This window comes from Ruditapes philippinarum, unplaced genomic scaffold (assembly GCF_026571515.1).
Source record: "Ruditapes philippinarum isolate M1 unplaced genomic scaffold, ASM2657151v2 ctg8133_1_1_1_1, whole genome shotgun sequence".
NCBI lineage: Eukaryota > Metazoa > Mollusca > Bivalvia > Venerida > Veneridae > Ruditapes > Ruditapes philippinarum.
Genome location: NW_026856486.1, coordinates 1 through 13,701, shown reverse-complemented (window position 1 = coordinate 13,701; position 13,701 = coordinate 1). Strand labels below are relative to the sequence as shown.

Here is a 13,701-nt window from a genome sequence, read left to right as displayed (position 1 = left end):
TTATATTTAATGCGACAAATAAAAGGTGGTGTAAAACATTTACAAGTACTTCGGTAGTAGAGTGTCGTTAAAAATCAATCTCAATTTATTTAAATATTAAACATAGATAAAAGCGATAGAAGATATTTTTATTTGACTGAAGCTTTAAAAGTTTTTTATTCTATGTACATGTAAGATATCTTTTACACAAAATGTTTAAACCAGGAAGTTATGCAAACCTATGCACACTATATAAATGCGGTTTACCAGTGCCCAATTTAAATCCAAGGTTGCAAATAAAAGGACAATGCCTGCATGGAATATTACAATACGGATTTAGGTAAGTAGAGTCTTTTTTAATTGCATATCCATATAAAATAATATGAAGTTATTAATCATTGTTCAGTACATCACTCCTCGTATGCGACGAGCACATATTCTTCTTAAATGTACGTTGGACTAGGCGCTAGCCGAATCTAAATGTTAGATATTATTGTTGTAGATGCGTACGTTTCAAATAGCATCAGTTATATATATTAATTTATTATAAATACTTAAATTACTTACTGCTACCAACTATACGTATGCAGGTAAACCCAAGCAAATATTGATAAATTGGATCAAATACTGATTGACACGGAACTTTATTTTCTATAATCGTTGTCCAGTTAATTAAAATCATTACGTCACAGTTGAAGCAATGTGTGCGTCCGGTTCACAGCTCTTACTTATCTGGCCTCTTACACATTTACTCTTAAGGCAAAGATGATTTAAAAACAGTGACTTACCTGTCTTATCTAATACATACAGAGACGAATTATTTAGTACATATGATAAATATAACAGGTAGACAAAATGCATTATAAAAAAAATGGATAATAACCCTTAAGCATTGATTTTGTGCATGCACTATTCGCTTTTAATAAGACATACACATATATTTCTTTTAAACAGGTATTGTAAAAATTTGTTTTTTTTTTAAATTGTAAATAGCTTTATGTACTTATGTTTTTAAACTATAATTACCCAATGGGTAATCTGTTATATCCAATTAAATAAATTAATTATAATTTATAAACAGTGAATATGGTCGGAAATCTTATGAACATTTTGATAGGAATGTAGCATACAATGCCTCTTTTATTAAGCTCTAATGATTAAAGTAGACAAAATACATTGAACAACAGAGGATGATAACAGTTTAGCTTTTTTGTGCATTCAACATTCGCTTTTAAGGAAACATACAAACATATTTCTCTCTGACAAGTATTTCATTTTTTGTTTCAAAATTTTATATAGCCTTAGTTTATGCCTTATCTTTTTAAACTAGTGTAGCCTAATATTGTTATTTCAGGTAAATGTCTTGAACACAGCGATGGGAAATAGATTGACAATTTTGACAATTTGTGTTCTAAAAAGTAGGTATACTATCTGCTTAGTTAAAAACAACAGTGCGTTTTTAATGTCACTAATTACATACAGATGTATTAATTTAATCACCTCTACCATTGCGCATAAACCTGGTAGTTGCCCCGAACTTCACTTCAGTGTTTCTTTTTTGAAGGCGGACAGTAATTGATATGCATGTGATGTTTAGACACAACTCAATTTTCACAAAATATAGACTATTTGAGAGTTTTTTTTTACTTTTTACTTTTATACTTAGAATATATGTTTTAGTATTTCTATCTAATATATTCCAAATTCCATCCAAGTACGAATATTAATGGAGTTCATGTAATGATATTTAATAGATACTGCAAAGTATGAATGCTTTATACATGTATGCCTATCGATATGATGAGACTGTATAATATGTATGTATTTACAGACTGAGTTAAAGTTATGATACTATTATTATTCAAGGGATGTGACTTACCTTTAATTTTTTAAACGATGAAACATGCAATGATTTGTCTATAGGTTAAATACAATATGGCATAAATCAGCCACCATAAACTATTTTTACCTTAAAAGGATTTTCAATTTTTTATCTGCACAAAGAAACATATATAGTACATGTATTAGTACAGTTTTTATTTTTAATTTGACCTGATATAAATAGTAACAATATCTAAAACTGTTTCCGTCCTTTTAGTAGAAATAATAATAAATAAGTATCAATTATTATTTTAATTAAAAAAACTGTTAATTGAAATGTCTAAAAGTATCGGCCACAGTTTAGAAATTTTCATTATTTATGGAAGCAAATATGTAAACAGCCAAATAGCTCAAATGCTTGAGCCACGTTAAAGTATTTTATAGGTCACGGGTTTGAGTCCCGCTCAGGTTATTTTATGCCGTTATAAAGCCCAGACCCAGCCCAGTTCAATTCACATTGCTCTGTAAACATGAGACCATGAGGACACATTTCAATTAGTAGGGAGATTTAATACGGTTTCGAACTAATCACTTTCTAGAAGATAATGACTATTTTTGTGCAGGCAGCCGGATAGCTCAGTCGGTTGAGCCTCTGTTCGGTATTCTGAGGGTCATGGGTTCGTGTGAGACTGCACATTTTGCCTAAACTGAGAAATTCGAGAATTTCAATATAGCTTAGAAATATGTTATGTTTTAGAACGGTTCGCAATGTAGGGGAGATAATATTAAAATAACCGAAAATGTCAGTTTGTAGAACTGCGGTACGGTATTCTATGCGTTATGGGTCCGAACTACTTGACGGGCTGCATATTTTTCTCAAGTTGAGAAATTCGAGGTAGAATTGCAATAAAGCTCGGAAATATGTTATGACTTATAACTGTTCGACATTTAGAGAAGATAAAGTGTAAACGGTCGGAAAGCTCAGTTGGTAGAGCTACGGTATGGTATTCTGAAGGTACGGGTTCGAGTCACTGTCAAACTGCACATTTTTTCCTTCTTGAGAAATCAAATGAAGAGTTTTAATATAGCTTGGAAATATGTTTTGGTTTAGAACTGCTCGCTATTTAGGGGAGATAATGTGTAAGCGGCCGGATAGCTCTGGTATGGTATTATGATGGTTACGGGTTCGATTCACAGTCAGGCTGGGATGGTTCTACTCCAAAAAGGGTTTGTAAAGTATGATTAAATCTCTTATCATCGTGAACCGAAATCCGGTAAAAAAACACGGACGCAAGCGAAAGTTGAATGTTTCTGAGGATAACAAACGCACGCTTTCAAACGCACGATAAACGGAAAAACGATAAATGATATACTCTCTGAAACGATGCACGCTTTTGAAACGCTTTTATCAAACGTACATTGCACCATGTACGTACGCATGCTATACGAAAAACGCACGTGCGAAAAATGCTATTTTGGACAAACTGAAACGTTCAGTCTACTTTATTTACAATTTCATAAATATCGTTGATCAAACAACAGACCTGTTCAAAATAACATATTAAGCAAATTTATCTATTTAGCCATAGTGAACAGAAATGATTTATTTAATTCATATTCAAAACTATATCAATGTTCACTATATTCACTGTTAGATGCATATTTAAATAAGTGAAATAGTTACATCTTTCTAGATGTAATTTCATAATTATTAGAGCTTATGCTCTAGATAATATATAACATGATTCATTACTTTTTTAACGTTTAATACATGTACCAAGCATGACAAAGCGTGTTTTATGTTTAAGTTGTAATATAAAACGGGATATATGTAAATGCAAACTTTATTTTTTCTGATTTGTTTATACTTTTTTTTCTTCTATATGATGACAGAAATTACATCGTACCCGAGTCTGTAAACGTATGCAAAATAAATTGATACGGACATGTATCAACCGACAGAGACATTATACCCTAAATGTAAAGGAAGTGAATACTTTAAGAAAACACAAAATGTACGTTTGTTGGATTGGGTATTTAAAGTTTTTAGTTTTCTCTATGCATTTAAAAATCACATGAATCGTGTTAACGAATAAACGGTAAACCTAAAGGCATTTCGATCTATATTTATTATATATCACCAATTCTGTAAATGATCATTGTACTTGGAGAAAACAAAACAATATATAATGTCGATAATATTATACGTTATAGTATAGATAACGTCATTTATTACTAAATGACCTTAATCGTTATAGGTATGTAATGTATACTTAGATTACTGTTTTACACAAATCGTTCAAATCAGGAAGTTATGGAGCGGTGTATTTATACCCACTGCAGGTTATTTTATCAACAAGGATACATTTTAACGTAAGTAGTTATTTATTGGTATATTCAAAATTATCCGATATCAATTTAGTAACGCTAAAATATCTTAACAAAGTACCAATTATCTAAACTTCAATATATTTTCAAGATTCATATTTTTTCTTCAAAATGTTACATGCATATATATATACATTTTAGCCAACGTGTTCTGTTTTCGACATGCTTACTGCGGCGTAAAATTTTATAAAACTTGTCTTAAGCTCCCTCATTAAATAATTAGGGAATGAGGATAGTCTGTAATAAAATTGGTCCGGGTTCATTTAATGCTACAACAAACGCATGAATTCATAATTAGAATAATTTCTTCTTGACCTCAACAGGCATCTAAAAGTATCTGATTAAAGCATACTTTGAGGGGTATTCCCCCTAGGTGTTAGTTGTCAGTATTTTTGATATTCGATGAAGGCAAATGTTAAAGGTAAATTGTAAACAACGTCGAACTTCAGACGACATACATTTATCGATTATTATAGCTAACCCTGAGTAAAATCAGGTGTGCTAAGAAAGGCAACATATTTTGTCGTTAGCAAAACAATAATAGATCTGAAACTTTTACGTCTTAAAAAGAAACGCGAGACAGAACAATTTTGTTTATCGGCTTGAGCATTTGCTAAGTTGTTTCATTTTAGTTTTTGAGTATGATATGACAAAATTGCAACTACAAATTTTTGTTCATCTTAAACGTGTGATACCCATAACATTTCCCTTTCTGGAAACATTGTGTGTAAACTCTTTGTTCCGTAATTGTGCAATTGTATTTACCGGAAAGTTAAAAGAGAATACCTGAACTAGTATTTCGCACGCAAAATTTTAACAAATCATTTTCCAGTAAAATTGTTTGTTACACTTAAGTGTCTTTGGAAATAAGCCTAATGTACGATCGTAATGGCATACTTATTTGAATTTCGGTGTAAGTATGTTAAGTAAATGTCGAGATTAATTTTCACATAAAACTTGAACAAGGAATTCTTAGTTTTCAACGGGCTGTTATTCAATCAAAATTAATGCAAGACATTACACAATCATCCGTTTCCGACCCTAAAATGAATGTTGAGTTTTAACTAAATACCTTCGGTAGTTATAAAAAACAAAGAAATACCTGATATCCGCTCATTGTTTCCTCCTTTAGGGCAATATGATTTTTTTAACCTGGGGACAATATGCCGCTTTTCGTTGTATAGCACAAAAATGTCGCATTGAATATTTCATGATGACCACCGTATGTGTTTCTAAAATCGTATTTAACAATTACCTGTTTAAATTTGGAAAATTGCTTTAGCCGGTGAAATGCGGTGTATGGTAACCTACACTTTGCAGAACCGTCCATTAACAGGCTCATTAAAGAAGAGTCTGAACTATTTTTATTTTTTATTGGACACTCTCCGGGGATTCTAGTTCTCTCCAATTTACCTCATGGAAAACAATACAACATTGCTGTTAAGATTGACCTTTCAAGTAAAATTAAACAAAAGTTGTGTAGCTAAAAAGGCCTTATATTCAATAAAATGCTTAGTTATGGGCCTTAAATAGTGAGGTGAAAGACATGAATGCATTGTTAAAGCGTGTGAACCGGGTTTCTATTATAATTACGGGATATTATTCAAAGGGGGATTTGATCATTGAAATTATTTGATAAATGACATAGATATATCAACAAGACTAAAAGGAGACATACCTTAAGAAAAAACATGAAGAAAAATAATGCAAAACGTCCTAAATTCAGAGGTTCAGTTCTTGTGTTTAATATTTTCTCTCAAAGCCAACTATTACTATACTAAGTTCCTTTAAATTGTATTAGGTTATTTTCTATAGTTCTAACATTCTAATTTACGGAGAGAGTTTTCAAAAAAGCTTTACAAGCTTCCTACTCAATCCGTAAATTTTATTTTATGTAATTTATTATGTAAATGTGTGGATTATCAATAAAAAATTGTTTAAACTAACATTCTAATTCTAAGTATAAAGGACATGAAAATAGAAATGGTTTTGGCGCTATGCACCTTTTCGTTTTGCCTTTCATCACTGTTTATAGTTTCTTAAACTTACATCAACAATTTCAAAGTTATCGTCCAGACAAACACAATCCGGACAGATAAGCTTGTCTGCTGGTTTCACGGGAGAAATTATAGTTTTTACCTTTTCAGTTTATGCACTTAGAAAATCATAAAAGTAAACACTTCCTGCATAAAGTTAATTTTATTTTCGTTATAAACATGTTACGCAAGATTGATCTAAAACGCTTTATAAAACGCTTTGATTAATTAGTAATATGGAGAAGAGAATCGAGAAATTTGCAGAAAAGGAAGTCTATAATAATATAATTATATAATTTTTCGAATTATTTATACGAGGGTTGTCCAAAAAAGTCGTGCTCTGCAGTTATTGTCGTGAGAGTTATTGATATAATAGCATGAATTATATATCACTTGAAAGGGAAATCTGTCTCAAATGAGAAAGAAATTTTGTGTCGTGCTCCGGTATTTCGTTACTAAGGTAACTGTATGACGATTCGTTTTCACGACACGCCGGTAACACGGCTTTTTCTTTTGTGAAAAATAATTAATACTACATTAATAATAAATCAACCAGCGTTCCTTTCAAGCTGAAAATTTAAATGCTCACTGAAACAGTGTTACGACTCCATGTAGCCATGTGTAACTATACAGAATACTTTTTCAGGTTACTGAATATTTATAGGTAATATGCTGACTTTCGGAAATGCAGAACTTGAAATTTCATTTAAGTTTCCTTGCTCTATGTTTCATTCAGGGTAAGTACAAAAATCAGTCAATCGTTAATGCAATTAATAATAATTTTCAGTACAGCTGCATCTTATTTATATAATGAACTAATTTCTTCGATACAATATGTTTCCATTTTCAATTCATATGTCATAAATCTTTTTAGCAATGTGCTATGGTTTATCAGCGCATTTGCAATTAAGTTGTTTAGGGTATAACCCTTTTCTGAGTGACGAAAAACACACACAAAATACAAACAAACCAATAAACCTACCGTCCGGAAAACAGCTTAATAGCTTACTATATATCCACTTACGGAATATATATATATATATATATATTCATTTTCTCTCATACAAAAATCCGCTCCAATGCAATGAAAACATTTTTAGACTATAAGTTAATCTCCCAAAGGTATGGAAATGTTCATTTTTTCTTTCGAAATTTAAAGATATACTATGCTCATCTTTTGGTAAAGTATTAATTAATTAATGCATTAAAAATCCATGAAATTCTTACTGAATATGTTTATTTTGAATAAAATAATGAATAAACTATGTATGGGAAGCTGCATTCCCTATTACGGGTCAAGTAAAATTGGTCTTTTCTTAAAAAACTGCCAGTTATTTTAATGACACTATATATTCATATGGTGACTACATATAGTGTGTAGAGTTCAAAACATATGATATCTACCTAAAATGAATTCCAAACATGTTTATGTTTTACATACAAAGAGACTGTGTAGCAATTATTGATATTTTTAAAAATAAAATTTGAGCATAGAATATACTTAGGATAATTGCGTGTTCAAATTTTCTCATAAATATGCGGTCGGCGGAAAAAAAATAGTATGCTAAACTTAACTGACTAAATATTGTTTGTTTTTAAGGTATATCATGTCAAAGCATAGTTTTAAGTCCCACCAAGGCATACGTAGATATAAACGAGTCATTAACGTTAACCTGCGCCTATATTGGTTACATCAATGTAGAATGGACGAAGTGGATTGTAAATAACCAAGCTACACCAACAACAGTAAGACATCAAGATAATACTTGTAGTGGTAGTGGAATCCTCGCTGATGGCAACATTTACATAGTTGGTTGTCCATCTGATACATCTTTTACCGTAACTATATTACGTGTACAACAAGAAGATATTAATACGCAGTGGCAATGTTTTGATCGTGACAGAAAAAGTAATATTGTTAAAATATTCGAAGAAGGTAAGAAAGGTACTTAAACGTTTTCACAATAATGAATATGATTAAACACCAACTATTAATATTGTATTAAATGTGACACATGCATACTGGCACAATTTGAAGAGTTAGTTGCGAAATTTCTTGTTTTAGTTATATCGTTTATTGTAACCATGACAACCGATAAACATTTATTTGATTCGGATTCATTTAATATCACTCTTAGGGCGAAATATAACAGTGGTAATATAGGTTTTTTGTCAGAAATGGTATAAATAGTCGATAGAAATTGGAAATTAGTACAGTAGAACTTCGGTAAGTCGAAGTTGGAGGGACCCGACACATCGGGACTTCGACTCATGAATCGGTCTGAATTTCATGCCAAAATTTCAACCCGTGATTAGCCCTAATTATAATATCTATAATGTAACCTATTTTATATTTTTCTTTCATTCATTAATCTGATATTTTACATTATACAATGATAAATATGACATGTTAAGTTACTTTTCACGGCTAATGATTTGGACACCCTGTTGACGTGACGTATACAATGAAGTTACAAAAGGCGAACAATACAAAAGGGCAATAACTAAAACAGCTTTTAGTAAATATTTCGCGTGTGATTTTCACGCGACACCGGGTCACGGAAATACTCAAATGATAGTTTTTACTGTTTACATGTACTTTCAAATACCGCTTCAGCAATTAAATAGTAATGATTAGAGCACACATTTAAACGCATACAAAGACTGTTTGAACACTCGGCTGTGTAATTAACACCTGTCCTTAAATTTGATCGGAAGTCGTCTTCGCGGCCAGATAGGTTTGAAAATGTCTCGAGCCGAAGGTGTCAAAATAACCAAAGAACTTCGACTAATTTGTGGTAAATTGTAGATTTATTATTTACGGACCAAAAAAAAAACTTCGACACATCGAAAAACTCGACACATAAAATCTCGACTCATACATAGGTTTTTATAAGGAATATATAAGGGGAAAAATCGGGATTTTCATTTTACTTCGACACATCGAGAAAAATCGACTAATCGAAGTTCGACTCATAGAAGTTCTACTGTAATAAATTATGTAGGATTTAACCCGCTGAGGGAGGCTGCATTTCGAGACGTGACCAAAATGTCTGAAATCAGCGTAAAGAAAACAAAATTGTAATTTGTTGTCTACGGGAGTACGTCCTTTCCTTAGAAGTAATTCCTTTCCATACACCCATCGTTCCTTATCCATCACACTCCATCTTTAACCTTTAATTCCAATATCATTTAATAATATTCGTAAATATTGTAAATAATTGTGTGTATAATAATTTATTGTTATGGTTTAAACACCCTTTCCATCTCAAATAATGCAAAAGAGAAATATGCTTTTTGGACAATGTTATTTTTCTAACATTATCCATCAATGTACAAAGTCTCAAGTTGATAACATTATTTTCTGAACTAAACTTTAGAAAGAACAGTAGCAATAAAAACACAAAAATTAAACATTTAAAGAAATGGGATTAATGTATTGATATAGAATAAGTATATTACAAGTATTTCTTTAAATAGCTTATTCTATATAAGTCATTTGAAGTGTGTCAACGCTTTTTTAATTCATCTTAGATGCATGATAATACGTTTACCCCGTTTCTTTAAATGTTTTAAAAAGTTAAAAATTGTTTGGGAAAAAAAATTTATCAAAATAAAAAAGGGTAAAAAAAAAATTTAAAAAAAAAATTTCCAAAAATTTCTTGTTGAGTTATTATTTTTCCCGGGAGGTTTAAAAATTAAAAACCCTTTTTATGGGCTTTAAAAATTTAAAGTTTGTTTGGCTGCTTAAAAAGAAAACGTAAAAATACAACCAAATTGGTTATCAGTCCTAACCAGCTTTTATTTCAAAAAAACTGTTTTTTAAAAATTAAAATTTGTTTATGCAAAAAAATTGAAATTTGAAATTCATTCTTTTTAACTTTCTTACATTTTTTATTTAAAGGTTTTTTCAGTTTCTTTGAAAAGTGGGAACAAACGGGAAACCAAAGTTACATAAAAGAGCATTTTCACCAAAACAATCAAGTGTAAGACATCACCTAGTCGACCACAACCAAGTGTAAGTTGGTATCTCCATGAATCTGATAAAAGCGTTAAACATAAGATAACTGTAAACTCGTCAACACAGATACTCAGTGAAAGCAAGGATGGACTTATAGATGTCGAAAGTGCCTTACAGTTTTACCCAAATAGATCGATAAACAACTGGATGTTGAATTGTGAAGCGTGGACAGACGACGAAACCAGAGCAGTCCATAGCAAAAGATTGACTTTGAATATTGCTTGTAAGTTGTTTTCTTAAGAATTGGTAAATCTTTTAATCAATGATGAAATTAAAATATGGTTATTTTTTCTTATTGATACCCTAAACAATTGCTTAGAAACAGCCGTCATTACAAGCTGTATTTTAAATGTTTTGTTTGTAATGATTAGAACATTCCATTTATTGTCTACATTACTAATTCCCTATATTCCGATATTTGCCCTTTTCCTTATAATACTGAATTTTGACAAAAAGATAACGCTCACATATGTTTATAAGTATTTGCGAAAATTTTAGTTGTATCTCCAATATTCTGATAAATTTATAGAAATTACCATCGATAACTGTAATGTTGGAAATAAAGCGTACATAACTGGAAATTAGTTTAATCATTTCTTGATATTCATTGGTCCCCAGTCTGACATTTAAGAACTTCGTGAAGCAGAAACAGTTAAAACCTAAAACGTTCTAACATTTAACAATCAATGCAAACACATATTTCTTTTCTTTTGTTAAGAACAAATTGAATCTACTAAATTAATAAAAGATTGTTGCATCAGCGTTGTCTAAGTTTTTCGACCTTAAACTTATATAGAGAAAGAACAATCTATAACATGCAATCATTTATCTCATTTTTAAGAAAAATATCCATGTCACGGCCCAACGACATTGAGACTGTCCGCAACGTATAAAAGAAAAACACTGGCAATATGAGTATTTTAGCATGACAAACATATTATTTGTTAGTTTTTTTTTTGGAACGGGGGGTTGTTGTAGTTTTTCTTAATGGTAAGAACTGATTTAGCGGAGGAAGATATCTAAGCTTGTTCTGAAAACATATAAGATGTTGCAATCTTAATTTAATAAATCCAACGTTTTATTCATAGTGTCTGTTCAATCAAGTAGAAACAGCGATACAACTCAAATATTTTAAGGAGTGTAATAAAAATTCCTATATTATAAACGCTTGCTTAAATGTTTAGTCGAGTAGTGAAGTATTTGTTTAGTAACGTTTAAAGATATCAATGACGTTTGTATAGCTATTGTTAATTTTAATTATTTGATATTTTATTGAAAATATTTTATGAAACACTTCAAGATCCTCCACAGAAACCTGTTATCATTGGATTCACAGACGGTGAAAAGTATTCACTTATAGAATCTGAGTTTGGCAACTTATCTTGTTCGTCACATGGCGGAAATCCACTAGCTAATTTTATGACATGGAATTGCTATAACAGTAAACCAGCATCTATTTACCACTGAAGACAAAACAGTTTTCAGTACTGTTACATGGTCAGGTTTCGTGGTCAGTCATCTTGTCTTTGTATTTCACATCATTTGTGGTCTGGAACAACGCAAACTACAACTGTAATGATTGATGTTCCTTTGTAGGTTTTATTTTTATATTATATTAGATAGATAACTAGTGTTATGGTTTTGTTTTATATTAAGACGTTTGTCCCCTAAAAAAAACAATTTAAAAAACCCGAAAATTTAATTTTCCCTCTTTTTTAAAAGGGAAATTTTGTAATTTTTTTTTTAAAGCAAAAAGTTTCTTTAATTCATTTTTAAAACCCAAAAGTAATATCCCGTAAATTTCTAAACCCAAAAATCGATAAAATTTTGAAAATGTTTTTTAAGGGCCCCCCAAAACAAACCAAAAAAGACCCTAGCAAATAAAAACCCTCTCAAACGGTTAAATTTTTGTTATTTTGAGCAAAACCCTGCCCAAAAAATCAAAAATAAAAGCAACCCAAAGCTCAAAAATACCAAAATGGAAAAGGCCCCGCGGATTTGAGAAAAAGGGGAAACCCAAATATTTAAAATTAACCCAACACGTAAAAAAGAGGGTTTTTTTTGCTTTTTAACAAAAATTTTGAAAGCCCGGGAAGGGTAAACATGTGATGGACAAAATGAATCCCTTTTCCAAAAAAGGTGTTGTGTATGTTCTTTTGTTACACCTAAATTTTCAAACTTTTTGAGATGCCCGGGTCAGTTTGATTTAAAACTTAAAAAACCCTTTTTAAAACTTCATAAAAAATTCCAAAAAAAAAATTTTCTCATTTTAATTTTCCTTTTTTGTTGGGAATTTAAAAGGTTTTTAATTTCTAAAAAAAATCCCCAATTTTTGCCCAAAAAAATTTGTTTAAAAACGGGATTTGAAAGAAATGTCCCAAAAGTTTAATTTAACATTTCTTTTTCTTTTTCCAGTTGAAAAGGGAAAAATCCTACCGTTTGGGAAAAAATAATTTGGTCGGGGAAATAAAATTTTGGGTTTTTTATAATTTAATTTCCTTTTTTTAAAATTTGAATTTTTTAACAAGGGGAACAAAAAGGCCCATTTTAACTAAAAATGTGAGGACTTTAATTTAGCAGAAGATTTTTTTAAACTTGGGGCAATTTTGAAAGGAAACCCCATTACCTTCAAAAAAAAGGGGACAGTTAAAAAGGAAAAGGGTTTTTTTTAAAATAACTTAAATTATTCCCGATAAAAATTTAAAACACCCTTGAAAAGAAAAAGGGGGGAAAAAGGGGGGGGGAAAAGGGTCGAAAAAGGATCGACACTCCCCTTTTTTTCATCAGGGTTTTTCTATTTAAAATTTTGGGGGTACATGAAAATTTATAAATTTGGGTTTTTTTAAGGGAAAACTGATCCAAAACAATTTTTTAAAATCTTTTAAACAAATTTGGAAAAAAGTTTTTCAGACGGGTAAATTTTCCAACAAAAATTAAATTTTTTAAAACTATTACCGCCAAATTAAAAGGTTTTTTTAACTAGGGTAAAAAATTTTTTTAGAAAAAAATTTTTAACCTCTTTAAAAAAAAGTGTTCTTATCTTATTCAAAACTTTTTCGCGGGATTAAAGACCTTGGTATCATTACGATTTTATTTAAAGCCCTTGAAAAAGGGGAATTTTTTTATTTTGTGTGTTTTCCGGGGGTTTGATAAATTCAAATAATTTGGAAGAAAACTAGGAAATTTAGGGCCAGTACATAATAAAAAAAATTTTAAGGGGGAAGCCATTTAATTACATTCATAGATGCGCCATACTTTCCACGATAAACCAATTTCAAAACCGGAACGAGACAATTAAAAACAGCACGCCCAAAAATTAAGATTTAACAGACAAAAATAAAATTTGACCGGTTTTTCGGAAGGAATTACCTCTCCCAAAATACACCTGGGATAGCCACGGGGGAAAAAATAAAAGGGAGGAAGGGCAAAAAAAAAAATTAGCCGAGGGAAGGCCGG

General features: G+C 30.7%; 1 protein-coding gene across 1 annotated transcript; it reads left to right on the top strand.

Moving 5' to 3' along the window:
- Positions 1–6,863: 6,863 nt before the first annotated feature.
- On the top strand, positions 6,864–11,686 carry LOC132746706 (synaptogenesis protein syg-2-like; the record flags this gene model as incomplete). Its single annotated transcript, XM_060735922.1, has 3 exons — positions 6,864–6,961; positions 7,825–8,160; positions 11,546–11,686. Coding segments are annotated over exons 1-3 (529 nt in total), but the record flags the coding sequence as incomplete, so codon positions are not given.
- Positions 11,687–13,701: the final 2,015 nt, after the last annotated feature.